General features: G+C 44.6%; 2 protein-coding genes across 3 annotated transcripts in view; both read right to left on the minus strand.

Annotated features, from left to right (window-relative positions):
* LOC139276467 (carotenoid-cleaving dioxygenase, mitochondrial-like) overlaps nt 1-11,830 on the minus strand; it is a 79,420-nt gene extending 67,590 nt beyond the window's left edge. The window contains exons 1-5 of the mRNA XM_070894499.1: nt 11,515-11,830; nt 10,039-10,135; nt 8,618-8,755; nt 8,407-8,475; nt 7,138-7,249 (exon numbers count right to left, since the gene is read on the minus strand). Coding sequence (XP_070750600.1) covers nt 7,138-7,249; nt 8,407-8,475; nt 8,618-8,632 — 196 coding nt within the window. The 5' untranslated portion in view covers nt 8,633-8,755; nt 10,039-10,135; nt 11,515-11,830. The remainder of the gene's footprint in view (nt 1-7,137; nt 7,250-8,406; nt 8,476-8,617; nt 8,756-10,038; nt 10,136-11,514) is intronic.
* A 2,552-nt stretch (nt 11,831-14,382) lies between these two features.
* The window catches only part of gkup (glucuronokinase with putative uridyl pyrophosphorylase), an 82,299-nt gene continuing 69,245 nt past the window's right edge, over nt 14,383-27,436 (minus strand). For both annotated transcript variants that reach the window (XM_070894501.1, XM_070894500.1), the window contains 5 exons: nt 25,258-25,315; nt 23,244-23,312; nt 22,255-22,318; nt 16,016-16,087; nt 14,383-15,694 (listed from right to left, as the gene is read on the minus strand). In XM_070894501.1, the coding sequence (XP_070750602.1) occupies nt 15,626-15,694; nt 16,016-16,087; nt 22,255-22,318; nt 23,244-23,312; nt 25,258-25,315 (332 nt within the window). In that variant the 3' untranslated portion in view covers nt 14,383-15,625. The remainder of the gene's footprint in view (nt 15,695-16,015; nt 16,088-22,254; nt 22,319-23,243; nt 23,313-25,257; nt 25,316-27,436) is intronic.

Raw genomic sequence — 27,436 nt, forward strand, 5'->3', positions numbered from 1 at the left:
CAGGCAGTGACTAGTGGAGTGCCGCAGGGCTCAGTGCTGGGACCCCAGCTCTTTACAATATACATTAACGATTTTGATGAAGGAATAGAGTGTAATATCTCCAAGTTTGCAGATGACACTAAACTGGGTGGCGGTGTGAGCTGTGAGGAGGACGTTAAGAGGCTGCAAGGTGACTTGGACAGGTTAGGTGAGTGGGCAAATGCATGGCAGATGCAGTATAATGTGGATAAATGTGAGGTTATCCATTTTGGGGGCAAAAACACGAAGGCAGAATATTATCTGAATGGCGGAAGATTAGGAAAAGGGGAGGTGCAACAAGACCTGGGGGTCATGGTTCATCAGTCACTGAAAGTGGGCACGCAGGTACAGCAGGCGGTAAAGAAGCCAAATGGTATGTTGGCCTTCATAGCTAGGGTTCTTGAATATAGCAGGGAGGTCTTACTGCAGTTGCACAAGGCCTTAGTGAGGCCTCACCTGGAATATTGTGTTCAGTTTTGGTCTCCTTAGTCTGAGGAAGGACGTTCTTGCTCTTGAGGGAATGCAGCGAAGGTTCACCAGACTGATTCCAGGGATGGCTGGGCTGTCATATGAGGAGAGACTGGATCAACTGGGCCTGTTGCACAGGAGGGCAGGAAAAAGAGTGGGCGAGCGATAGTGATAGGGGATTCAATTGTAAAGGGAATAGATAGGCGTTTCTGCGGCCGCAACCGAGACTCCAGGATGGTATGTTGCCTCCCTGGTGCAAGGGTCAAAGATGTCTCGGAGCGGGTGCAGGACATTCTAAAAAGGGAGGGAGAACAGCCAGTTGTTGTGGTGCACGTTGGTACCAATGACATAGGTAAAAAAAGGGATGAGTTCCTACGAATTGAATTTAAGGAGCTCGGAGCTAAATTAAAAAGTAGGACCTCAAAAGTAGTAATCTCGGGATTGCTACCAGTGCCACGTGCTAGTCAGAGTAGGAATCGCAGGATAGCTCAGATGAATACGTGGCTTGAGCAATGGTGCAGCAGGGAGGGATTCAAATTCCTGGGGCATTGGAACCGGTTCTGGGGGAGGTGGGACCAGTACAATCCGGACGGTCTGCACCTGGGCAGAATCGGAACCAATGTCCTCGGGGGAGTGTTTGCTAGTGCTGTTGGGGAGGAGTTAAACTAATATGGCAGGGGGATGGGAACTAATGCAGGGAGATAGAGGGAAACAAAAAGGAGGCAAAAACAAAAGACAGAAAGGAGATGAGGAAAAGTGGAGGGCAGAGAAACCCAAGGCAAAGAACAAAAAGGGCCATTGGACAGCAAAATTCCAAAAGGACAGAGGGTGTTAAAAAAACAAGCCTGAAGGCTTTGTGTCTTAATGCAAGGAGTATCCGCAATAAGGTGGATGAATTAACTGTGCAAATAGATGTTAACAAATATGATGTGATTGGGATTACGGAGACGTGGCTCCAGGATGATCAGGGCTGGGAACTCAACATCCAGGGGTATTCAACATTCAGGAAGGATAGAATAAAAGGAAAAGGAGGTGGGGTAGCATTGCTGGTTAAGGAGGAGATTAAGGCAATAGTTAGGAAGGACATTAGCTTGGATGATGTGGAATCTATATGGGTAGAGCTGCAGAATACCAAAGGACAAAAAACGTTAGTGGGAGTTATGTACAGACCTCCAAACAGTAGTAGTGATGTTGGGGAGGGCATCAAACATGAAATTAGGGGTGCGTGCAATAAAGGTGCAGCAGTTATAATGGGTGACTTTAATATGCACATAGATTGGGCTAACCAAACTGGAAGCAATACGGTGGAGGAGGATTTTCTGGAGTGCATAAGGGATGGTTTTTTAGACCAATATGTCGAGGAACCAACTAGGGGGGAGGCCATCTTAGACTGGGTGTTATGTAATGAGAGAGGATTAATTAGCAATCTCGTTGTGCGAGGCCCCTTGGGGAAGAGTGACCATAATATGGTGGAATTCTGCATTGGGATGGAGAATGAAACAGTTAATTCAGAGACCATGGTCCAGAACTTAAAGAAGGCTAACTTTGAAGGTATGAGGCGTGAATTGGCTGGGATGGATTGGCGAATGATACTTAAGGGGTTGACTGTGGATGGGCAATGGCAGACATTTAGAGACCGCATGGATGAACTACAACAATTGTACATTCCTGTCTGGCATAAAAATAAAAAAGGGAAGGTGGCTCAACCGTGGCTATCAAGGGAAATCAGGGATAGCATTAAAGCCAAGGAAGTGGCATACAAATTGGCCAGAAATAGCAGCGAACCTGGGGACAGGGAGAAATTTAGAACTCAGCAGAGGAGGACAAAGGGTTTGATTAGGGCAGGGAAAATGGAGTATGAGAAGAAGCTTGCAGGGAACATTAAGACGGATTGCAAAAGTTTCTATAGGTATGTAAAGAGAAAAAGGTTAGTAAAGACAAACGTAGGTCCCCTGCAGTCAGAATCAGGGGAAGTCATAACGGGGAACAAAGAAATGGCGGACCAATTGAACAAGTACTTTGGTTCGGTATTCACGAAGGAGGACACGAACAACCTTCCGGTTATAAAAGGGGTCGGGGGGTCTAGTAAGGAGGAGGAACTGAGGGAAATCCTTATTAGCCGGGAGATTGTGTTGGGGAAATTGATGGGATTGAAGGCCGATAAATCCCCAGGGCCTGATGGACTGCATCCCAGAGTACTTAAGGAGGTGGCCTTGGAAATAGTGGATTCGTTGACAGTCATTTTCCAACATTCCATTGACTCTGGATCAGTTCCTATGGAGTGGAGGGTAGCCAATGTAACCCCACTTTAAAAAAAAGGAGGGAGAGAAAACAGGGAATTATAGACCGGTCAGCCTGACATCGGTAGTGGGTAAAATGATGGAATCAATTATTAAGGATGTCATAGCAGTGCATTTGGAAATAGGTGACATGATAGGTCCAAGTCAGCATGGATTTGTGAAAGGGAAATCATGCTTGACAAATCTTCTAGAATTTTTTGAGGATGTTTCCAGTAGAGTGGACAAGGGAGAACCAGTTGATGTGGTATATTTGGACTTTCAGAAGGCGTTCGACAAGGTCCCACACAAGAGATTGATGTGCAAAGTTAGAGCACATGGGATTGGGGGTAGTGTGCTGACATGGATTGAGAACTGGTTGTCAGACAGGAAGCAAAGAATAGGAGTAAATGGGTACTTTTCAGAATGGCAGGCAGTGACTAGTGGGGTACCGCAAGGTTCTGTGCTGGGGCCCCAGCTGTTTACACTGTACATTAATGATTTAGATGAGGGGATTAAATGTAGTATCTCCAAATTTGTGGATGACACTAAGTTGGGTGGCAGTGTGAGCTGCGAGGAGGATGCTGTGAGGCTGCAGAGCGACTTGGATAGGTTAGGTGAGTGGGCAAATGCATGGCAGATGAAGTATAATGTGGATAAATGTGAGGTTATCCACTTTGGTGGTAAAAACAGAGAGACAGACTATTATCTGAATGGTGACAGATTAGGAAAAGGGGAGGTGCAAAGAGACCTGGGTGTCATGGTACATCAGTCATTGAAGGTTGGCATGCAGGTGCAGCAGGCGGTTAAGAAAGCAAATGGCATGTTGGCCTTCATAGCAAGGGGATTTGAGTGCAGGGGCAGGGAGGTGTTGCTACAGTTGTACAGGGCATTGGTGAGGCCACACCTGAAGTATTGTGTACAGTTTTGGTCTCCTAACCTGAGGAAGGACATTCTTGCTATTGAGGGAGTGCAGTGAAGGTTCACCAGACTGATTCCCGGGATGGCGGGACTGACCTATCAAGAAAGACTGGATCAACTGGGCTTGTATTCACTGGAGTTCAGAAGAATGAGAGGGGACCTCATAGAAACATTTAAAATTCTGACGGGGTTAGACAAGTTAGATGCAGGAAGAATGTTCCCAATGTTGGGGAAGTCCAGAACCAGAGGTCACAGTCTAAGGATAAGGGGTAAGCCATTTAGGACCGAGATGCGGAGGAACTTCTTCACCCAGAGAGTGGTGAACCTGTGGAATTCTCTACCACAGAAAGTTGTTGAGGCCAATTCACTAAATATATTCAAAAAGGAGTTAGATGAGGTCCTTACTACTAGGGGGATCAAGGGGTATGGCGAGAAAGCAGGAATGGGGTACTGAAGTTGAATGTTCAGCCATGAACTCATTGAATGGCGGTGCAGGCTAGAAGGGCCGAATGGCCTACTCCTGCACCTATGTTTCTATGTTTAGTCACTGGAGTTTAGAAGGATGAGAGGGAATCTCATAGAAACATATAAGATTCTGACAGGACTGGACAGGTTAGATGCGGGAAGAATGTTCCCGATGTTGGGGAAGTCCAGAACCAGGGGACATAGTCTTAGGATAAGGAGTAGGCCATTTAGGACTGATATGAGGAGAAATTTCTTCACTGTTGTTAACCTGTGGAATTCCCTGCTGCAGAGAGTTGTTGATGCCAGTTCACTGGATATATTCAAGAGGGAGTTATATATGGCTCTTACAGTTAAGGGGATCAAGGGGTATGGAGAGAAAGCAGGAAAGGGTTACTGAAGGAATGATCAGCCATGATCTTATTGAATGGCGGTGCAGGCTCGAAGGGCCGAATGGCCTACTCCTGCACCTATGTTTCTATGTTCTTTGTGCTGAGACTTGAAGAACTCAACGGCCTCCCGGATGGACTTTCTCCACCTTGGGCGGTCTGCGGCCAGGTGTCAGTGGTGATGTCGCACTTTACCAGAGAGGCTTTGAGGGTGTCTCTATAACGTTTCCGCTGTGCTACTTTGGCTCGTTTACCATGAAGGAGCTCCGGATAAAGCATTTGCTTATGGAGTCTCGGATCTGGCATGCATACTATGTGGCCTGCCCAGCGAAGCTAATCTAGTGTGGTTAGTGCTTCTATACTGGGGATGTTAGCCTAGTCGAAGACACTGATGTTGGTGTGCCTGTCCTTCCAGGGGATTTGCAGGATCTTGTGGAGTCGTCGTTGGTGATATCTCTCCAGCGACTTGAGGTGCCTTCTATACATCGTCCATGCCTCAGATCCATACAGGAGTGCGGGTATTACTACAGCCCTGTAGACCATGAGTTTGGTGGCAGATTTGAGGGCCTGGTCTTCAAACTCTTTTCCTCAGATGGCCGAAGGCTGCGCTGGCGCACTGGAGGCAATGCTGAATCTCCGCATCAATGTCTGCCTTTGTTGATAAGAGGCTCCCGAGATATGGGAAATGGTCCACGTTGTCCAGGGCCGCACCACGGATCTTGATGATTGGTGGGTAGTGCTGTGCGGCGGTGACAGGCTGGTGGAGGACTTTTGTCTTACGAATGTTAAGCGTAAGGCCCATGCTTAGTCTTGAACTAGGGGTTACAGTCTCAGGATAAAGTGAGGGCCATTTAAGACAGAGATGAGGAATTTCTTCACTCAGAGAGGGTTGTGAATCTTTGGAATTCTCTGCCCCAGAGGGTTGTAGGTGCTGAGTCTCTGAATATATTCAAGACTGAGATAGATAGATTTTTGGAGTCTAGGGGAATCAAGAGATCGGGCGGGAATGTGGAGTTGAGTTCAATGATCAGCCATGATCTTCTTGAATGGCAGAGCAGGCTCGATGGGCGTAGGTCCCACTCTTGCTCCTATTTCTAATGTTTTTATTGTACTTGGAAGAGCTGCTGTCCAACAGATCAATTGAAGTGTTTGGCACAAATCACCAAGTTAAGCCATTGTATTCACTCAAATATCTTAAGTTATTCACATTCTGGAGATCATATTAAAATAGTAACTCTGACTGACAGCGATATCTAAGTTGAAGTCTTAAATAAAGTTTGAGGGGGCCAGGCCCATGATTCTTTGTAATTTCTGACAGACAACTCTGTAGCCAGGATTTACAACTGTAGGTTAATATTTGCCAGCCTGCCCTCAGCTCACTAGTCAGTCTAAAGACGTCAGGGGTAATAGCCTAGTCAGAGCTATTATGGTAGCAGTCAATAAATTCAAGGTGTGGCGCATGATATATCCAGTAAGTTGGGAGTGCAATAATGATGGCTCTTTGATCGGCATGTGGTATCACTGTATTTATTTAGATACAGTCTCCACCACTTATAGCATGCATGATGGTGTTAATGCAATTTGATCACTAGATGGTAAAACAAAAAAGTATTTTAAAAAACAGGAAGTCGCCACTTAGCAACTGCCTCTTGGCATCCTCCAGATTCTCATCGCTAAGGTAATTGCACTTTAACTGGCTTGTAGACCAGAATTTGCTTGAAATCATCAAAGATATTTTTAAGTACAGGGTAAGTACTTATTGAACTGCTCAAAATAGTCAATGCGCTTATGTTGTGTATGCAACAACTGTTAGACTGAGTACTGTTTAACTTCAAGAGGTATGACCTTGGCTCTGCTTTATTAAGGCCCAAAGTGACTAATATACAAAATGGCTGGCCTTTTATATTTGGGCTGCACACATGTGCGTGCAGCCCAATGGCCTCCAACAATGACGCCATCTGGTGGCCAGTGATTCCAAAAGTACATACATGTCAGCTTAATACATTATAAGTGACACCTTTGTAATTGACTCCTATGGTAATGGCAAATAGTTAGCGGCATTTGCCTGATATAGGCAGCTGCTCGTGATAAGCATGGATGGTGTAAGCGGTAAGGACTGTATTGAGCTGCAAAAGGCACACTTTTGCTGTAGATAACATGCAGTCTGCTTTTAGGAGTGGCCAGTGATGCTGAACCTAAGGAAAAACAATCAGAAAAACCCAAAATCGGTATAGAAGCTGTAAAATAATTTCAAAAATTGCTGTCCCAGGTCAGGAACTTGCAATTCCCACCTCACAATCAAGTGTAACATATCCAATATCTAGGTTACCTTATAATTTGTTTGCTCTTACATCGTTATGGCCATGCCAATAATGCTGCAAGCATTTGGAACAATGTAATTGTGAAATGTGAAAGATATACTTCTATGAATTTTGAGCAGGCTTAAAAAAATCTGCCCCTAACATTTTCATCTCTTTAGATTTTAAGAATAAACGTATCAGAAGAAATGTGAGGTAATCCAGCTACATTCAAAAAGAGCTAGTATAAATTTGACTTGTTTAAAAATAATGTTCAGTAAAGGTTTACACATGTTGCTGCATTACCTTGCAGGATTTTATCCACTGATCCTGGATTACAAGAGAACCCTCCTCCATCTGAAGCAGAAGCCAAGGCCACGTGTCTTTTCATTTGAACAGCTATTTCAGAATATTCATTCTGTGATGTAAAAGACGCAAAGACACACCATACTCTTGAATTCTGCACCATACATCAAGAACTTTCCACTTTTTAATCACTTTGGGTCAACAATGCAAAGATAGTAATGACAGATTTTTTGATATGCTATACAAATGCAGTTTTTTTTCTTCCACTGCATTTAGGGTTAGGGTTGGACAGGTTAGATGCAGGAAGAATGTTCCCGATGTTGGGGAAGTCCAGAACCAGTTTAAGGATAAGGGGTAAGCCACTTAGGACCGAGATGAGGAGAAACTTCTTCACTCAGAGTTGTGAGCATGTAGAATTTTCTACTGCAGAAAGTTATTGAGGCCAGTTCGTTAGATGTATTCAAAAGGGAGTTAGATGTGGCCTTTACAGCTAAAGGGATCAAGAGGTATGGAGAGAAAGCAGGAAAGGGGTACTGAGGTGAATGATCAGCCATGATCTTATTGAATGGTGGTGCAGGCTCGAAGGGCCGAATGGCCTACTCCTGCACCTACTTTCTATGTTGCAAAGTAGCTGATAATATCACCATCAAAAATCTCGAAGTAGCATTGCTCGTGATTCCAGTAGTCTTTGGGCCTTACTCCTTGCAGTAAGTAAAGCATCACTATCATGAAGTAGGACATTAGAATGTGACTGCAGAATATTGATTACATTTGCAAGGATTTATCTGAGGTATACAAGTTTTGGTCCTCAATAATATTTGAGAGATGAATTATATGTAAAAGTGAAAATACTATGTAAATTAAATTGAATAATGGAGGTGCACAGTACCTAGTAAAAATGATCAATTGCCATAAAGGTGAATGAACTGCAAAGAGTTGAACTATGACATTCAGTTATATCAATCGCCTATTCTGCTTGATTGGAAATGTATATTTAATAGACTACTTTAATTATAGCTAAAGCAAAAGTCAATGGGGTAGACTTTTGTCTGTACTAGCTGGGTGTAAAGTATTTGTTAGCGAGACGACAGAGAGGAACACTGAGACGAGAGGATCGGATGCTTAGAAAAGAACCTGCCCGATATGGCTTCAATTAATGGAACAGAAATCATTTGGGAGATCCTCGCCATCCAATATTTCACACCAGAGCGTTACAGGCAAAAATCTATCCCTTTAAGTGACCGTTACATGATATTGCCATATACATACCTCCATTTCTTTTCTACGCTTTGTTCCTTTAGTCTCAGTAATGTTGACTGGAACAGCTGACATCTGACTCTAAACTCATGAAAAAAATTTATTACTATTCCAGGAGTAAAAGCAATACCTGATATTTGCATTTTAAATGCTTAGAACCTAACTTTCTGCTTAGTTTATTGTTGGTTGTAAAATTTCAAAGTTTTGTCTCCAACCAACTTACTTCCATCGAGAACATGTTGAATTCTAAGTAGGAGTGGGAAGCCTTGATGACCTTTATTCCATTTCCTCAGGCTAGGGTAATGAAGCTAATGGAAACATCCTACTGCTATCCCAAGTAAGCCTTGTATATTTAGCACACCTTTGGGATTAGAAAGATTGGTGTATTCATCATGTGAATAGCTCAGTGACACAGTAAATGGTGCTTTCACACACTGTATATACTCGGGTTAATGTGAAGCCTTGATGCCACATGGCCCTAAACTCTTGGGAACCTTGTCAGATTGTAAAAGTTCTGCGTCCTCTCCAATTGGTGCCTACTTTCTATTGTGAGAGTGGTAGCAGTGCTTCCCCTGGTATCAGTCAGTTTTTTCTTTGCAGGTACAAACTACAGACTGGCTTACCTGGCAGTTGTCCCCTACAGTGGTTTGGAGAAATTCTGTGGCATAGAAGCTGATTGCTACTCTCTGGTAACCTTAAGAGATATGGCAATAACTGGCATTCTTTGAGGTTCACGCCACATAAGATGACATAGTTGCCCCACTCTCTGCAATGAAGCCGAGGCAGCAGACACATCTCCTCTCATGCAATTGGTAGGAGTGGCATGGTCTGTACACAGAGATCCTTGGGTTTTGAGTTATTTTTTCTTACTTGTTTTTGGGATGTGGACATTTGCACAGTACTGTAAAATGCCATCCCTAGATTCCCTGAGGGCATTAACCTGGACAACGTGGACCATTTCCCATATCTCAGGAGCCTCCTATCAACAAGAGCAGGCATCGACGACGAAATCCAACACCGCCTCCAGTGCGCCAGTGCAGCCTTCGGCCGCCTGAGGAAAAGTGTTTCAAGACCAGGCACTCAAAACTGTCACCAAACTCATGGTCTACAGGGCTGTAGTAATACCCACCCTCCTATATGGCTGAGACGTGGACCATGTACAGTAGACACCTTATGTCGCTGGAGAAATACCACCAACGATGTCTCCGCAAGATCCTACAAATCTCCTGGGAGGACAGACACACCAACGTTAGCGTCCTTGTCCAGGCCAACATCCCCAGCATTGAAGTACTGACCACTCGATCAGCTCCGCTAGGCAGGTCACATAGTTCGCATGCCAGACACGAAACACCCAAAGCAAGCGCTCTACTCGGAACTCGTCCACGGCAAACGAGCCAAAGGTGGGCAGCGGAAACGTTGCAAGGACACCCTCACAGCCTCCCTGATAAAGTGCAACATCCCCACTGATACCTGAGAGTCCCTGGCCAAAGACTGCCCTAAGTGGAGGAAGTGCATCCGGGAGGGCGCTAAGCACCTCGAGTCTTGTCGCCGAGAGCATTCAGAAATCAAGCGCAGGCAGCGGAAGGAGCATGCGGCAAACCAGACTCCCCACCCACCCTTTTCTTCAACCACTGTCTGCCCCACCTGTGACAAAGACTGTGGTTCTCGTATTGGACTGTTCAGTCACCTCAGAACTCATGCGAAGAGTGGAAGCAAGTCTTCCTCGATTCCAAGGGACTGCCTATGATGATGATAACAAAATCAACGACATGACTATACCACCTGAGATTTCATTGAACCTGAAGATTTCCCTCCATGACCCAGCAACAATTGCTTAGACCCCAGGAAAGACTGATCAAGTCAAATTAAAGTGTTGCAGAACAAGGAAATCAATGCAAGATGTTCAGTGCAGAAATTAAGCAATAACCCCAGCTTAAAAAAAAATTGGATTTCATCCAAAGCTGCTGAGGCCTTTGAGCAATTATGTACATTATTTGGCCAAGTACCCAGAGTCTTGCCAGAAGTCATGAGGTTTCAGTGTGGGATTTTAATTTAATAAGCACATGCATGCTTATATCACTGCCTCATTACTCCTGCCAATTTTACAATTCATACAAGGAGAGTTCGGGGTTCTTTAAGCGGTGTGAAGCTTCGCAGAACTGGGGCTTAATTGCCTGAAATAAAAACATGTTTCACATTTCTGTCTTAAAGAGGCAGAAGGTTTCTCCAATAACTTTCATTGACAGACAGCAGCCAATGAAGTACTTTTGGAGTGTAGTCACTGTTGTGGAAATGTGGCAGCCAAACTGCACACAGCAAGCTCCCACAAACAGCAATTTGATAATGACCAGATCATCTGTTTTTTTATGTTCATTGAGGGAGAACATTGACCCCAGGGATAACTCCCCTGCTCTTCTTCTAAATAATGGCCATGGGATCTTTTACATCCACCCAAGAGGTTGAATATCTCATCCGAAAGATGGCACCTCCGACAGTGCAGCACTCCCTCGGTACTGCCCCTCCGACTGTGCGGCACTCCCTCAGTACCGCCCCTCCGACAGTGCGGTACTCCCTCAGTACCGCCCCTCCGACAGTGCGGCACTCCCTCAGTACCGCCCCTCCGACAGTGCGGCACTCCCTCAGTACCGCCCCTCCGACAGTGCGGCACTCCCTCAGTACTGCCCCTCCGACGGTGCGGCACTCCCTCAGTACTGCCCCTCCGACAGTGCGGCACTCCCTCAGTACTGCCCCTCCGACAGTGCGGTACTCCCTCGGTACCGCCCCTCCGACAGTGCGGCGCTCCCTCGGTACCGCCCCTCCGACAGTGTGGCGCTCCCTCGGCACTGCCCCTCCGACAGTGCGGCGCTCCCTCGGTACCGCCCCTCCGACAGTGCGGCGCTCCCTCGGTACTGCCCCTCCGACAGTGCGGCGCTCCCTCGGCACTGCCCCTCCGACAGTGCGGCGCTCCCTCGGCACTGCCCCTCCGACAGTGCGGCGCTCCCTCGGCACTGCCCCTCCGACAGTGCGGCACTCCCTCGGCACTGCGCTGGAGTGTCAGTCTAGATTTCTGTGGCTGTGCAGAGCCTAAAGGAAAGATGAGATGCTGACCCTCGAGCTTACATTGAGCGTCAAAGCTCTGTACACATTTGGTTCAGATTTTGGTTTTTTTTTTTGCTTGCAGTTATTTTCAACTTGCCCAAGGTCCCGTTTCCCAAACGACAATCGCAGCGCTTCTTTTCCTCAGCTTGCCTCAGAGTCGGGAGGCTTTCTCCGGCTGGCGAGAGGCGAGAGGCGAATGGCGCCTAAAGGCGGGCGGGCGGGAGCTCGCCGGCACCACCCGCACGGCCAGCCACCCACTTCGCGAGCGGAAATTCAAAGCTAACTGCCACCCCCGCGCGCAAAAGCACGGCAGCACGCATGCGTAAAGTTTAAAGCAACGCCCCGACCGCGCGCAAGGACCGGGCAGCACGCATGCGTAAAGCTTAAACCACGCCCCTACCGCGCGCGCCAGGGCAGGACAGCACGCATGCGTGCCGATAAAACCCCGCCCCGGCTCGAGAACTCGCTGTCCGCGGGAAGGACACCACCTTCGCCGTCGCTGCAGCCGGCGCCATCTTGGATATGGCATTCCCTGGTAATGGCATGTGTCACAGCAAACACCTTGTATTTGTTATGGGGATTAATCTGTATGTTTTTGTGTGCCATATTTTATCCTCTTTCTGTTTCTCGTATATAACCTTTACTGATTCACTTGAAAAACATTATGTAGCAGTGCTGCCTGTTCACCCATCCCCCACCCCCGCGCTGACCTACATTGGCGTTCAGTCCAGCAACGCCTCGATTTCAAAATTCTCATCCTGGTTTTCAAGTCCCTCTCTGGCCTCGCCCCTCCCGATCTCTGTAACATAACCCAGTCTGGCCCAACCACTAATGCCCAAGTCTGAACCCCAAACTATAAATTGAGCAGTGTCGATAACACAATGAGCTATCAATAATCATTGTGACTTCATCCATGGTCCAGATTGGACAGGTTGTCCATAGTCACTCCATTGGTGCAGCGTGGCTGCAATGTCAAGTTATTGCGACGCCACTGTTGGTGAAAAACAATCAAACAGCAAGTTATTATTTAAAATGGAGAAAGATTGCAAGGTGCCGCTGAACAGCGGGACCTGGGGGCACTTGTGCATGAAACACAAAAGGATAGTATGCAGGTACAGCGAGTGATCAGGAAGGCCAATGGTATCTTGGCCTTTATTGCAAAGGGGATGAAGTTATAAAAGCAGGGACGTCTTGCTACAACTATACAAGGTATTAGTGAGGCCACACCTGGAATATTGCGTGCAGTTTTGATTTCCATATTTACGAAAGGATATACTTGCTTTGGAGGCAGTTCAGAGAAGGTTCACTCGGTTGATTCCGGGGATGAGGGGGTTGACTTATGAGGAAAGGTTGAGTAGGTTGGGCCTCGACTCATTGGAGTTCAGAAGAATGAGAGGTGATCTTGTCAAAACATATAAGATTATGAAGGGGCTTGCCAAGGTGGATGCAGTGAGGATGTTTCCAATGACGGGGGAGACTAGAACGAGTGGACATGATCTTAGAAGAAGGGACCACCCATTTAAAACTGAGTTGAGAAATTTCTTCTCTCAGAGGGTTATAAATCTGTGGAGTTGCTGCCTCAGAGAGCTGTGGAAGCTGGGTTATTGAATAAATTTTAAACAGAAATAGACAGTTTCTTAAACAATAAGGGGATAAGGGGTTATGGAGAGCGGGCAGGGAAGTGTAGCTGAGTCCATGATCACAACCTCAACACAAGAGTTTTAAGAGTGGAGTCTGAGGTAGATATTTATTTTCACTAATGCAGGAACATTGAGGGCAATTGTAATGCCTGACTGACACCCGCTAGCTCAGCACAGAATGAGGAGTATAGGAACAGACTTCAGAAGGATACAGACAGACTGGTAAAACAGGCAGACACATGGCAGATAAAATTTAAAGCAGAGAAGTGTGAAGTGATGTATTTTGGTGGGAGGAATGTAGAGAGCTAATATGAACTAAATGGTATAAATTTTAAATGTGGTGCTGGAAGAGACACAACTGGGGTGTATGTACACAAATCTTTGAAGGTAGCAGGAGAAGTTGAGAATGCTGATAAAAAAAAGCATATGGGATCCTTAGCTTTATTAATAGAGGAATAGAGTACAAAAGCAAGGAAGTTATGTTAAATAAAACAATGGTTAGGACTCAGTTGGAGTATTGTGTTCAATTCTGGGCATGACAAGGCTTTGCAGAGGATACAGAAGAGATTTACTAGAATGGTACCAGGGTATCCGGGACTTCAGTTATATGGAGAGATTGGAGAAGATGGGTCTGTCCTCTTTAGAGCAGAGAAGGTTAAGAGGAGATTTGCTAGAGGTGTTCAGGTGAGAGGATACAGATTTAAAGTAATTGGCAGAAGAAGCAGAGACGACATGAGGAAAGTTTTTTTTACACATGCTGTTGTGATCTGGAATGCACTGCCTGAAAGGGTAGTGGATACAATTCAATACTTCGTTTCGAAAGAAAACTGGATAAATACGCAAAGGGAAAACAATTACAGGGAACGGTAAAGAGCAGGTGAGTGGGATTATTTGGATAGCGTTGCCAAAGAGCCAGCGGAGGCATGATGGGCTGAATGGCCTCCTTGTGTGCTGTATCATGTTATGATTCTATGAACGGGGATTGAAGCTGGGACCTACCCGGTTGTACATTTCAGTACCTGCCTTAGCAGTGCATTGGGGAAAGGAAGCTCAAACATTTCTTATATATTACATATCTTCTTCCATTTGCTATGGACTATAAAAAAAACAACAACACATTTCACACATGTATTCAGTACACATTCTATGATTCAGCGTTCAATATCCATAAATTTGTGCATCATAATTGAGGTGTACAATTTAAAATTCTGATACTTCAAGTTTGAAATAAAACTCAAGACAGCTTTTTGACAGATTATGTAAAAAGTTACAGATAGTTATATTTTTTCTAATGTAATTAAAAAATCGTTAATTCCATCATAGAAAAACAAATTCATCAATCGGCACCTCAACATAATTGTACCAGATATCGTGATGCACAAGAGAACAAGTACCATAAAATAAAGATATGCAACTCTTTCTATTTTACATTATCATATATGAAAGCAATACGCACATAATATCTCTTTTATAAATGTGCTATAACCATCCTCAACGATAGACTCGACACTGAAATCAATGTAATGATGTGAAGTTGGGGTACTTATCCCATTCCCATTAAAGACACCAGAAAAAGTTCGGGCTGGTGCATTCAGGAGTATCTTGCATTCAGCATTTGGGAATACCAAACACTAATACCTGCGATATTAGCAACAGAACAAGTGGATGGTAGCAATATAAATCATTCATGCCGGTTATGTTCAGGGTGAATGGAGTGCTGGCACTTGTGAAAGAACTCCAGTAAATTCGATGGTGAGCTATCATATACATAGTGTATACTGAAGACAGTAAGTAGCAGCTGCCAACTTCAAAGTCATTTTTAAAAAGTAACTTTATAGTGGTGATTTCATGAGGGCATTAATACCTTTGCTGATCACAATCAGCATTGAGAATGCTGTGTGTCAATCAGTTGTCACCAACATAAATTATGCTTTAAAAAATATTTAATTCAAGGCTGCCATCTTATCTCCAGGTTTAAAGATATTACTCAACCATTTTTACAGTTTTTCATCTAAAGTTCATTATATTATAGCTTTGTAACTTGATTTTATGTATCCATTATTGTCTGTATGTTTTCGTAGTGTATTTAAAATTTGAGGCAGTACTAATACAGTGTACCTGCTACAATTTACCAATTTGGTGAATTGTTACAGGCCTTTATGAAATTGGAAAATTGTGTACTGGTCTTATCATGGTGCATCTCTCTGTACTGGTCTTATCATGCTGCGCATCTCATTGTCTGAACATTACTCCACATCAGGCAGCTATGAGTACTAATTCATTGCAAGATACAATATTTTCCAGAACACTGAACTAATAGCATTTAAAAGAATTGTACCAATAATAGTAGTTTTCTTCATCTTTCTAATTCAAACCTTAAAGGAATCATTTTATTACTGCATTTGTTCATTTTCTACTAATATTGCTATTTACAATTAATACTATCATTATCAAAAAGTAAAAATGTTCATCTCTCATTTCTTGAATAAAACTCAAGGATCATACGGAACAATATCGCAGATAACAAACCCAGCTTCCTGGAAAGCCTTCTTTAACTCGACCTAGAAAGAATATGGAAACCCACGTCATTAATATATCAAACTCAATTTAAAGACATATTCAGTAAAGCAGGGTAATAACGGACAGAGAACAATAGCTGGCTAGGAGTTTGTTGCAAAACTAATGTAGTCAACGGATTATGCTGATGCAATGTACTGAAACGCCTCCTCATTCCATTGGCATTTAATTGTTGCCTTAAGCTGGTGAGGCATGCTTGCTTCTGAATGCTTCTCAAAACACAAGTGAGTTCAGTTCATTTTTTTTTCAACTCATAACCCCAGCAATTGATCCACCTCAATGCACAGATAATTATTTCAACATACCAGGTTGTCAGGATCTAGACAGAGACCAATCACTGCTCCTCCACTACCAGGAAGTTTTACTGCGGAGCCAAACTGCAAAAAGTAACAGATACACACATGACAAGGGAATTTTTTTCAGAAATTACTAGGCTACGCATCAAGTTTTAACAGAATCTCATTCAAAATGAAATAGTCAACTTAACAGAACATGTTAATTCTAACTATTAATGAAATTGATGGTAAATTTGGCACATTACAATTTTAATCAGAGATTCATTACTTTTAAAAATTTTGATCAGTACTATGTACTGATGGAGCTGAGGGTGGATTCACTCTGGAGCATCCACGATGCTGAGAATGACGTGAGTATCACGTGTAGCGAGTTGGTCGTACCGCAGGGAAAGGGTCCACAGCCAGATAGGGAATGGAAGACCAACAGGAAGAGCAGTGCAAGGAAGGTAGTGCAGGAGTCCCCTGTGGTCATCCCCCTGCAAAACAGATACACTGCTTTGGGTACTGTTGAGGGGGATGACTCATCAGGGGAGGGCAGCAGCAGCCAAGTTCATGGCACCATGGCTGGCTCTGCTGCACAGGAGGGCAGGAAAAAGAGTGGGAGAGCAATAGTGATTGGGGGTTCAATGGTGAGGGGAATAGATAGGCGTTTCTGCGGCCGCAACCGAGACTCCAGGATGGTATGTTGCCTCCCTGGTGCAAGGGTCAAGGATGTCTCGGAGCGGGTGCAGGACATTCTAAAAAGGGAGGGAGAACAGCCAGTTGTCGTGGTGCACATTGGTACCAACGACATAGGTAAAAAAAAGGGATGAGATCCTACAAAACGAATTTAAGGAGCTAGGAGCTAAATTAAAAAGTAGGACCTCAAAAGTAGTAATCTCGGGATTGCTACCAGTGCCACGTGCTAGTCAGAGTAGGAATCGCAGGATAGCGCAGATGAATACGTGGCTTGAGCAGTGGTGCAGCAGGGAGGGATTCAAATTCCTGGGGCATTGGAACCGGTTCTGGGGGAGGTGGGAGCAGTACAAACCGGACGGTCTGCACCTGGGCAGGACCGGAACCAATGTCCTAGGGGGAGTGTTTGCTAGTGCTGTTGGGGAGGATTTAAACTGATATGGCAGGGGGATGGGAACCAATGCAGGGAGACAGAGGGAAACAAAAAGGAGGCAAAAGCAAAAGACAGAAAGGAGATGAGGAAAAGTGGAGGGCAGAGAAACCCAAGGCAAAGAACAAAAAGGGCCACTGTACAGCAAAATTCTAAAAGGACAAAGGGTGTTAAAAGAACAAGCTTGAAGGCTTTGTGTCTTAATGCAAGGAGTATCCGCAATAAAGTGGATGAATTAACTGTGCAAATAGATGTTAACAAATATGATGTGATTGGGATTACGGAGACGTGGCTCCAGGATGATCAGGGCTGGGAACTCAACATCCAGGGGTATTCAACATTCAGGAAAGATAGAATAAAAGGAAAAGGAGGTGGGGTAGCATTGCTGGTTAAGGAGCAAATTAAGGCAATAGTTCGGAAGGACATTAGCTTGGATGATGTGGAATCTATATGGGTAGAGCTGCAGAATACCAAAGGACAAAAAACGTTAGTGGGAGTTGTGTACAGACCTCCAAACAGTAGTAGTGATGTTGGGGAGGGCATCAAACATGAAATTAGGGGTGCGTGCAATAAAGGTGCAGCAGTTATAATGGGTGACTTTAATATGCACATAGATTGGGCTAACCAAACTGGAAGCAATACGGTAGAGGAGGATTTCCTGGAGTGCATAAGGGATGGTTTTTTAGACCAATATGTCGAGGAACCAACATGGGGGGAGGCCATCTTAGACTGGGTGTTGTGTAATGAGAGAGGATTAATTAGCAATCTCGTTGTGCGAGGCCCCTTGGGGAAGAGTGACCATAATATGGTGGAATTCTGCATTAGGATGGAGAATGAAATAGTTAATTCAGAGACCATGGTCCAGAACTTAAAGAAGGCTAACTTTGAAGGTATGAGGCGTGAATTGGCTAGGATAGATTGGCGAATGATACTGAAGGGGTTGACTGTGGATGGGCAATGGCAGACATTTAGAGACCGCATGGATGAACTACAACAATTGTACATTCCTGTCTGTCGTAAAAATAAAAAAAGGGAAGGTGGCTCAACCGTGGCTATCAAGGGAAATCAGGGATAGCATTAAAGCCAAGGAAGTGGCATACAAATTGGCCAGAAATAGCAGCGAACCCGGGGACTGGGAGAAATTTAGAACTCAGCAGAGGAGGACAAAGGGTTTGATTAGGGCAGGGAAAATGGAGTACGAGAAGAAACTTGCAGGGAACATTAAGACGGATTGCAAAAGTTTCTATAGATATGTAAAGAGAAAAAGGTTAGTAAAGACAAACGTAGGTCCCCTGCAGTCAGAATCAGGGGAAGTCATAACGGGGAACAATGAAATGGCGGACCAATTGAACAAGTACTTTGGTTCGGTATTCACTGAGGAGGACACAAACAACCTTCCGGATATAAAAGGGGTCGGAGTGTCTAGTAAGGAGGAGGAACTGAGGGAAATCCTTATTAGTCGGGAAATTGTGTTGGGGAAATTGATGGGATTGAAGGCCGATAAATCACCAGGGCCTGATGGACTGCATCCCAGAGTACTTAAGGAGGTGGCCTTGGAAATAGTGGATGCATTGACAGTCATTTTCCAACATTCCATTGACTCTGGATCAGTTCCTATGGAGTGGAGGGTAGCCAATGTAACCCCACTTTTTAAAAAAGGGAGAGAGAAAACAGGGAATTACAGACCGGTCAGCCTGACATCGGTAGTGGGTAAAATGATGGAATCAATTATTAAGGATGTCATAGCAGTGCATTTGGAAAGAGGTAATATGATAGGTCCAAGTGAGCATGGATTTGTGAAAGGGAAATCATGCTTGACAAGTCTTCTGGAATTTTTTGAGGTTGTTTCCAGTAGAGTGGACAAGGGAGAACCAGTTGATGTGGTATATTTGGACTTTCAGAAGGCTTTCGACAAGGTCCCACACAAGAGATTAATGTGCAAAGTTAAAGCACATGGGATTGGGGGTAGTGTGCTGACATGGATTGAGAACTGGTTGTCAGACAGGAAGCAAAGAGTAGGAGTAAATGGGGACTTTTCAGAATGGCAGGCAGTGACTAGTGGGGTACCGCAAGGTTCTGTGCTGGGGCCCCAGCTGTTTACACTGTACATTAATGATTTCGACGAGGGGATTAAATGTAGTATCTCCAAATTTGCGGATGAAACTAAGTTGGGTGGCAGTGTGAGCTGCGAGGAGGATGCTATGAGGCTGCAGAGCGACTTGGATAGGTTAGGTGAGTGGGCAAATGCATGGCAGATGAAGTATAATGTGGATAAATGTGAGGTTATCCACTTTGGTGGTAAAAACAGAGAGACAGACTATTATCTGAATGGTGACAGATTAGGAAAAGGGGAGGTGCAACGAGACCTGGGTGTCATGGTACATCAGTCATTGAAGGTTGGCATGCAGGTACAGCAGGCGGTTAAGAAAGCAAATGGCATGTTGGCCTTCATAGCGAGGGGATTTGAGTACAAGGGCAGGGAGGTGTTGCTACAATTGAGGCCACACCTGGAGTATTGTGTACAGTTTTGGTCTCCTAACCTGAGGAAGGACATTCTTGCTATTGAGGGAGTGCAGCGAAGGTTCACCAGACTGATTCCCGGGATGGCGGGACTGACCTATCAAGAAAGACTGGATCAACTGGGCTTGTATTCACTGGAGTTCAGAAGAATGAGAGGGGACCTCATAGAAACGTTTAAAATTCTGACGGGGTTAGACAGGTTAGATGCAGGAAGAATGTTCCCAATGTTGGGAAAGTCCAGAACAAGGGGACACAGTCTAAGGATAAGGGGGAAGCCATTTAGGACCGAGATGAGGAGGAACTTCTTCACCCAGAGAGTGGTGAACCTGTGGAATTCTCTACCACAGAAAGTTGTTGAGGCCAATTCACTAAATATATTCAAAAAGGAGTTAGATGAAGTCCTTACTACTAGGGGAATCAAGGGGTATGGTGAGAAAGCAGGAATGGGGTACTGAAGTTGCATGTTCAGCCATGAACTCATTGAATGGCGGTGCAGGCTAGAAGTGCCGAATGGCCTACTCCTGCACCTATTTTCTATGTTTCTATGTAAGTTTTTGTACGGTTTTGGTCTCCTACATTGAGGAAGGACATTCTTGCTATTGAGGGAGTGCAGCGAAGATTCACCAGACTGATTCCCGGGATGGTGGGACTGACCTATCAAGAAAGACTGGATCAACTGGGCTTGTATTCACTGGAGTTCAGAAGAATGAGAGGGGACCTCATAGAAACATTTAAAATTCTGATGGGGTTAGACAGGTTAGATGCAGGAAGAATGTTCCCAATGTTGGGGAAGTCCAGAACCAGGGGTCACAGTCTAAGGATAAGGGGTAAGCCATTTAGGACCGAGATGAGGAGAAACTTCTTCACCCAGAGAGTGGTGAACCTGTGGAATTCTCTACCACAGAAAGTTGTTCAGGCCAATTCACTAAATATATTCAAAAGGGAGTTAGATGAAGTCCTTACTACTAGGGGGATCAAGGGGTATGGCGAGAAAGCAGGAAGGGGGTACTGAAGTTGCATGTTCAGCCATGAACTCATTGAATGGCAGTGCAGGCTAGAAGGGCTGAATGGCCTACTCCTGCACCTATTTTCTATGTTTCTATGTAATCAATTTTTAAATGAATGATTTTTATTGAATTTGTTTTTAAACATCCTGAAACAAGAGGCAGTTGGCAAACCCAGGAGAACAGGTTTCCCACAGGCCCAGCCGAATTTAATGGCAGGGCATGATTTGAAATAGGAAGCATCTGTTTCCCACCCAGATGGAGAGGCCAGCTGGCTCCAGGCGGGGAGACCTGTGGCACAAGGCCGCAGAGAGGAGGGAGGGAGGGATCACTCGGGGGCTGGAGGAGGGGGGTGGGGGGCGTGGGAGGCTGGAGGTGAGTGGTTGGAGATCTCCAGAACATCGGCGGGACCAGCGTAAGGGGGGGGGGGTGGGCGGGAGGGAGTGTAGTCCAGAACACCATGTTCGCGGGCCGGCCAGAGGGGAGGAAAAAGTGTCGGGTAGAAATTGGGGCTGGGAGCAGCCCGTGGAGAGCCGGAGGAGCAGGTGGGGAAGGCCTCATTGTGTGGGGGGGGGGGGGGGGGGGGGGTGGGGGGAGGAGAAATCAGAGGCCTAGGAAGTGGGGGATTCAGAGGCCTTGTGGGAGCGGGGGGGAGTGAGAGTGTGTTGGTCTCCAATCGCGGGAGGCAGGGACCCTGGATTCAGGAGGCACGTGTAAAGTCACTTACTTCCTTGATCCAGGAGATCTTGCATTGCTTTAGCTGGTGCGTTTCACGAGGTGTGCAAAGCCCAACCAACTAAAGTTAAATATAAATTGGAGGTTAAAGAGGCTTCCAGCCATAAAATGAGCGGCGAGCGGCCTGAGAGCAGAATGGAGGCATGCTACTTAAGGGAGCAGCACGAACTGGTGCAGGAGGGCGACGGCAGCGAAGAGTGACGACATCAAGGTCCAGGTCAGTGATTGGAGCATGGGCAGATATAGCAGGAGCGGCGAGAGACTGGAGGGATGTGATCGGGTCCCAGAGAGGCGTGAGTTTGGGGCCAGGGGTCCAGGGGCAGCATGGGCCAGCCCACACTGCGATATGTGTGCGCACTAGGTCCGTGCAGCAGAGCAGGTTTCCAGCCACTGGACCAAGACCTAGCTCTGTGCACACGTTAAAAAAATCCACGCACAGGCATCTTCTACCCTTCAACATGTAGTTCAGGACCTGGAATATTAGGTCCTTCATTGAAACACCTGTGAACTCATCCCTTTTTGGCGTGGAAGCAAGTCATCCTCGTTTTGAGGGACTGCCTATGATGATGATGATGATGAATATTTAAATAGATGACCCACCTCCTAGCAGCTGATTGGCTGCCTGCCTCGTGTCACACCTGCGTTAAAACCGGAAGTGGGCGGGTTGGAAGCAGGTTCAAATCGGGAGTCACACTTTTAACACTTTAACTACCCCCACCCGTTTGTTTTGGTCAAAATTCCTCCCTTTGTCCCTTGTTTTTATGCAGCTGCTTCTGCACATTGTTTACATCTTTATTACACTTGGATTCATAATATTATATACACAAAACACATACCAAGTACAGATTTAAAAAGCCGTAAAATGAAACTATTTTAAAGAATACCTTTCTGCCAAGTTTCACCATACTCAGATTTCTTTGGCCCAAACAAGCATCTGTATATATGGACCTTAAACAAGCAGAAAGCATTAATACAGATACTTGGAAAATTAATCCTTTAAGGACATTATATTTCCCAATCAAAATTAACAATGGAACAGATATTCCCTCCACAAAATATTTATTATTTTATTAGTTTCTCTTCTCTTCGTCTCTGTATGCACAGAGCCAAGCAAGTTGCCCGATGGCTCCAGTCAATGATAGTGAATAACTGGACACTTGGGGGTATATACGTGCAAAGGTCCAGTAATGACTATCCTGACAGTTTTGCCTATAAATCTGTGGGCAAACTGCAGCTGCTAAGAATGACATAGCAGGTAAGAACCTTCTTCTCTGAGGCATTGTGAGCACATAATCATATTCCACTATTCCATGGCACATTTTACAACATTTCAACACAATTGCACCATCCCTTGTTGAATGGTGTTACAATACTGCAAACTAAAATATGTTTTTTGTGTATGTTTATCAAATTGTACTATTTAATATACCATATAATTTAGCCTCAAACAGCAACATAAAAATAATGTGCAATAGATAGCAGCAGCCATGTAATAGGAAAGTATGATCTATTATTGAAATACAAGGGGTAATTCTAACCTAATTCGCCCCAGGAGGGAAAGCCACAGGATCAGGTGGAACGCCGGTTTTACACCCTGCCCAATATTGCTCTTCACTGACTTAAATGGAGAGTAAATCCAGCGTTGCACCCGATCCCGTTAGTTTACTGACCGATAGGTTATGTTAAAATTACCCCCATAGACTTCAGTATTTTCCATGCAGGGAGGATTATCAGTTTAAACATAAAACCAGAAACCTTCATTTCATGAGCAGATGCTATGAATTTCTGCCCTTTAGAAAATGAGTTGAGGCCAGCTAAACAATATTGGTTTTAAATCGTACCTTTGAACGCCAGTTTCAACCCAAGATCTTACCTTCGTAATTCAAAATTTTTGTTCATCAGCTCAGAAAGGTCATGCCAATTCCTGGACTCCATGGCTATCCTACGCAAAGGGGAACAAAATCTTTTTGACTGAGAGCTGTGTGACTTTTCGATAAACCTCATCAGTCAGGGCAGATATATACATTAGATCCTCTGGAGCTCTTGTTTTGAGCTCATTAATGGAAGCAACTATATTGATCAAGAAGTTGTACCTAGCTACTGCCCTGTGTATACAACATTGACGTTTTCAAATGGATAATATAGGTATAGCAAATTTTTTTTTTAACATTTGACTTATTTTTCACCATGCATCATACTAATTGGGAATTTATCATGCATGAATTGGTGGACATAGAACCACAAGAACCAAAGTACTGTCAACACAATGCAGCTGTCAGAAAACTCTTTGAAGGTGAAAGTGAAGGGCCACATCATTTTCAAACTACAAATAAAATATATATTTGCTCTATTGGTGGTGGTTTGCATGTATACTGTGACCACTGAACAACATGGAAATGGGGTACATCCAACATCTTGCATTGTTATGGCACCTAATGTAGAACAGGACTTTACAGGGGACGGGGGGGAGGAAATAGTTAAAGCCAGGGAATAAATATCTAGCCATGGAAGGAGGGAACATTTTTAAAGGTAGAGACAGAAGTGCAGGGGTTTAAGGAGAGAGTTCTAGATAGTTCCCGCCAATTGGGGAGATGCACAAAAGGCCAGAACTGGAGAACAGAAAGTACAGGATGGGATACAAGGCTGGAGTAGGTTGCAGAGTTAAGATAAGAAAAGTCAGTAGAGAGCTTTGAAGACATTTTATCTTCATTACAGGCACTATATTAATGCAACGTGTTATTGTTGTATCTTGGAGAAATGTCTGTAGACTGTGCTAGTAATCTAGGGCTTAGCTCCTAGCATCTTATCCAGTTATTGGACAAAGTGAAAGTAGGACTGGGCAACCCCATTGTTGATGATTTCTCTAACTCTCTCTGCTGTTCCAGTTGATTTCATTATATGGGAAACTGATCCAGGAGGCCATACGGCCCCTCGAGCGTGCTCTGGCATTCAGTAAGTTCAAGGCTGATCTTCAACCTCAACTCCACTTTCCTGCTTGATCCCACATTCTTTGATTCCCTTAGAGTCCAAAAATCTATCGATCTCTGTCTTGAATATATTCAACGGCTGAACATCCACAGCCATGTGGGGTAGAAAATTCCAAAGATTCACAACCCTCCGAGTGAAGACATTTCTCCTTATCTCAGTCCTAAATGATCGACCCCTTATCCTGAGACTATGGCCCCTAGTTCTGGACTCTCCAACCAGGGGAAACAGCCTCTCAGCATCTACCCTGTCAAACTCTCTCAGAGATCGTGTACTACCAGATCTTTTTATACAAACGGAAGAGATACATATTCTTTGGCATCAAAGTTGAGGTCAGCATTTTACTTTCCTATCCTGGGTTGAAAACAGCACCATACTTATTGTCAACCCTACAGAAGGTGAATTATTCTCTCATCACTCTACTGCTGACCAGCTAGCCTTTCCTTTAGTCTTACGGTAATCGTACCTGTGTAACGCATATTATTTGGATAGGTTCTAGTTTGAGTAGAATGGCCCGTCTTGTGTTTTTCCCTCCAAACCAGTAGACGGTAAAGTATTGCATAAACTGCACAAGTTTTGTAGTGTCATCACAGTGCTGAAATTATTGAATGCAGCACCGATCTCAAATTTTAAAAGAGGTAGTACTATCAATCTAAGATACTTCCTCTCTAATTTCAAGCACACTACAAAAGCACTACACGGCCAATTCTGGCATTGATCTTACCAATATTAGTGTTGAAAAGTTTCATTGGAAATTTCTTATTACCTCCTCTCTCCCCATTTATAGATAATGGAGAAAAATTCTCCCCAACAGGCTTTAAGTTAACCATATGAAATTACAATGTGCAGAATTTCCTTACTTAATTACTAAATGTACGCAACTCTTCTCAAAGATCACTTACTTAGCCAGATCAGTGAATTCTGCAAAGGTTTTCATTGCTGTCATAACATCAGAATCACCTTAAAATTAAAAAAGACTTACTGTATATTATAATTCATTAAAAAGTTATGTATATTTTATTAAAAACATAATAGCATCAAGAGTGAAAATGATCCAAACTGCCCATCAACACTGAGCTAATAAGTACTAAACTGAAAGGTGGAATGAATCTTGCTTGTGAACAAATTCCATTGGTGCTCTACAGAGTGGTAGAATGTGGGTTGATACTCCCAATTTCCATCAGAATGGCCATGCAGGCTTAGGTCTGAGGAAAAGACAAGGAAGTCAAATCCTTCTTGAAGGATGGTAGGTAAATGGATGGGCAAAGAGCCTTGAATGGAATTGGAACAGGCCTTGAGCACCTTCACAGCCCCGAGTGAGAGAGAATTGAAATTCAAATTTCAAGGTCGCTAAATCTCAGGGGGTGAATTTAGGGCCAAAGCGGGGCTTCCTGTAAACTACCAGCTAACTGTGGCAGCAGAGTGGGAGAGTCGCTGAGGAAGTCCTGTTGCTTAGATACAGTGATTTGACTTTTATACTAAAGCTATTAAAGAGGATAGCTCAAAAAGATCCTCAGTTCAAGTCCACAGAGGCAAGTGTGTGCGGATCTGCTGTAAGCACTCAAAAGGGAGCAGGACATGTTCCTTTAAGTTGCAAACATCTCTACATATACAAGGTAAGTGAGTCACTAGGGTTGTGTCACCCAGTCACCAAGGGCTCCTGGAGCTTACCCAGAGATTTTTCCTAAATTGTCCTCAGGTTTTTTTTCTCTCCTTTTCTATATTACAACAGTGACTACAAAAGTACTTCATTGGCTATAAAGTGCTTTGGAATGTCCCAAGGTCATCAAATTGACATTTTTCTTTGCCAGGAGATTGGATGGGGTGAGCGGTCAAGGTGATGGTTTATGGAAGTTATGTCATGCCAGGAAAGAACAGGCTCGATGGACCAGCTGGTCTTTCCCTATCCTTTGTCATATGTTCGTATGCAAGGTCACTCTAATTGGGTTCGGGTGGGATGGAATGTGTGGGCTGGATTTTCGGCTGATTTGCGCCCCATTTAGCACTAAAATGATTTTTCGGGTGTGAAACGAGGCACACAAAGATTTTGCGCCCGGGTGGAACTTTCGCCGATGGTTTTGAGGCGGCGCTAAAACTTACCGCCCCGCTGCGGTTTTGACCGTTGGGATGACGTAAATCGTTGTGCATCGCTGCGCTAGCGCCCCGGGCGGAACTTTGGAGCATTTCGCCCGATATAGCATCCGCCCGAGAACCCGCACAGAAAAATCAGACGGCGCCATGTTGAAATTGAAGGAGAAAGTCGTAGTTATGAGTGATTAAAAAGATTGGGAGAAGAACTCTGTGTTATTGCATACTTATATTTATGAAGTTTATGTGAGTTTCAAGCTTGTTTTATAAAGGACATTTAAAAAGGTGGGGGCCATGCTAGGTCGGGAGCCAGTAATCCTGGCTGCTATTGCCATATGGCTTCAAGCTGGAAGAAGACTTATTGTTTATCATTTGGAACATAATCGAAGAAGTCACAGACGTATGGGGAGGAGGCCTTACCTCCACGAATTTTCAGGAAACATTGCTCATACATCCAGCTCTCTGAGGCGCAATGCGTTAGAAGGCTGCGCTTCCGAAAAGAGATAGTCACAGAGATATGCCAGCTCCTACAGGCAGACCTACAGCCTACCAGCGGCAACAGGACTGTACTGCCTGTCTAGGTGAAGACGACTGTGGCACTTGCCTTCAATGCCTCAGGCTCCTTCAGACATCAGTGGGGGACATATACTCCATCTCACAGCACGCTACACATTGCTGCATTTGCCAGGTGACTAATGCACTGTACGCATGCAGAATGGACTTCATAAACTTCCCAATGACCATGGAAACCCAAAATGAGAGGGCTATAGATTTTGGATGAATTGCTGGCTTCCCCAAGGTTGAGGGTGCCCTTGACTGTATGCACTTCGCCCTGCGGGCACCTTTACAGAATGCAGAGGTTTTCCGAAACCGAAAGGGATTCCACTCCATGAACGTACAGATTGTCTGTGACCTTACTCAGCACATCATGGCAGTCAATGCCCAATATCCAGTGAGCATCCATGATGCTTTAATCTTGCGTGAGAGCAGTGT

The sequence above is a fragment of the Pristiophorus japonicus genome, chromosome 11 (genome assembly GCF_044704955.1).
Source record: "Pristiophorus japonicus isolate sPriJap1 chromosome 11, sPriJap1.hap1, whole genome shotgun sequence".
In the NCBI taxonomy this organism is placed as follows: Eukaryota; Metazoa; Chordata; class Chondrichthyes; family Pristiophoridae; genus Pristiophorus; species Pristiophorus japonicus.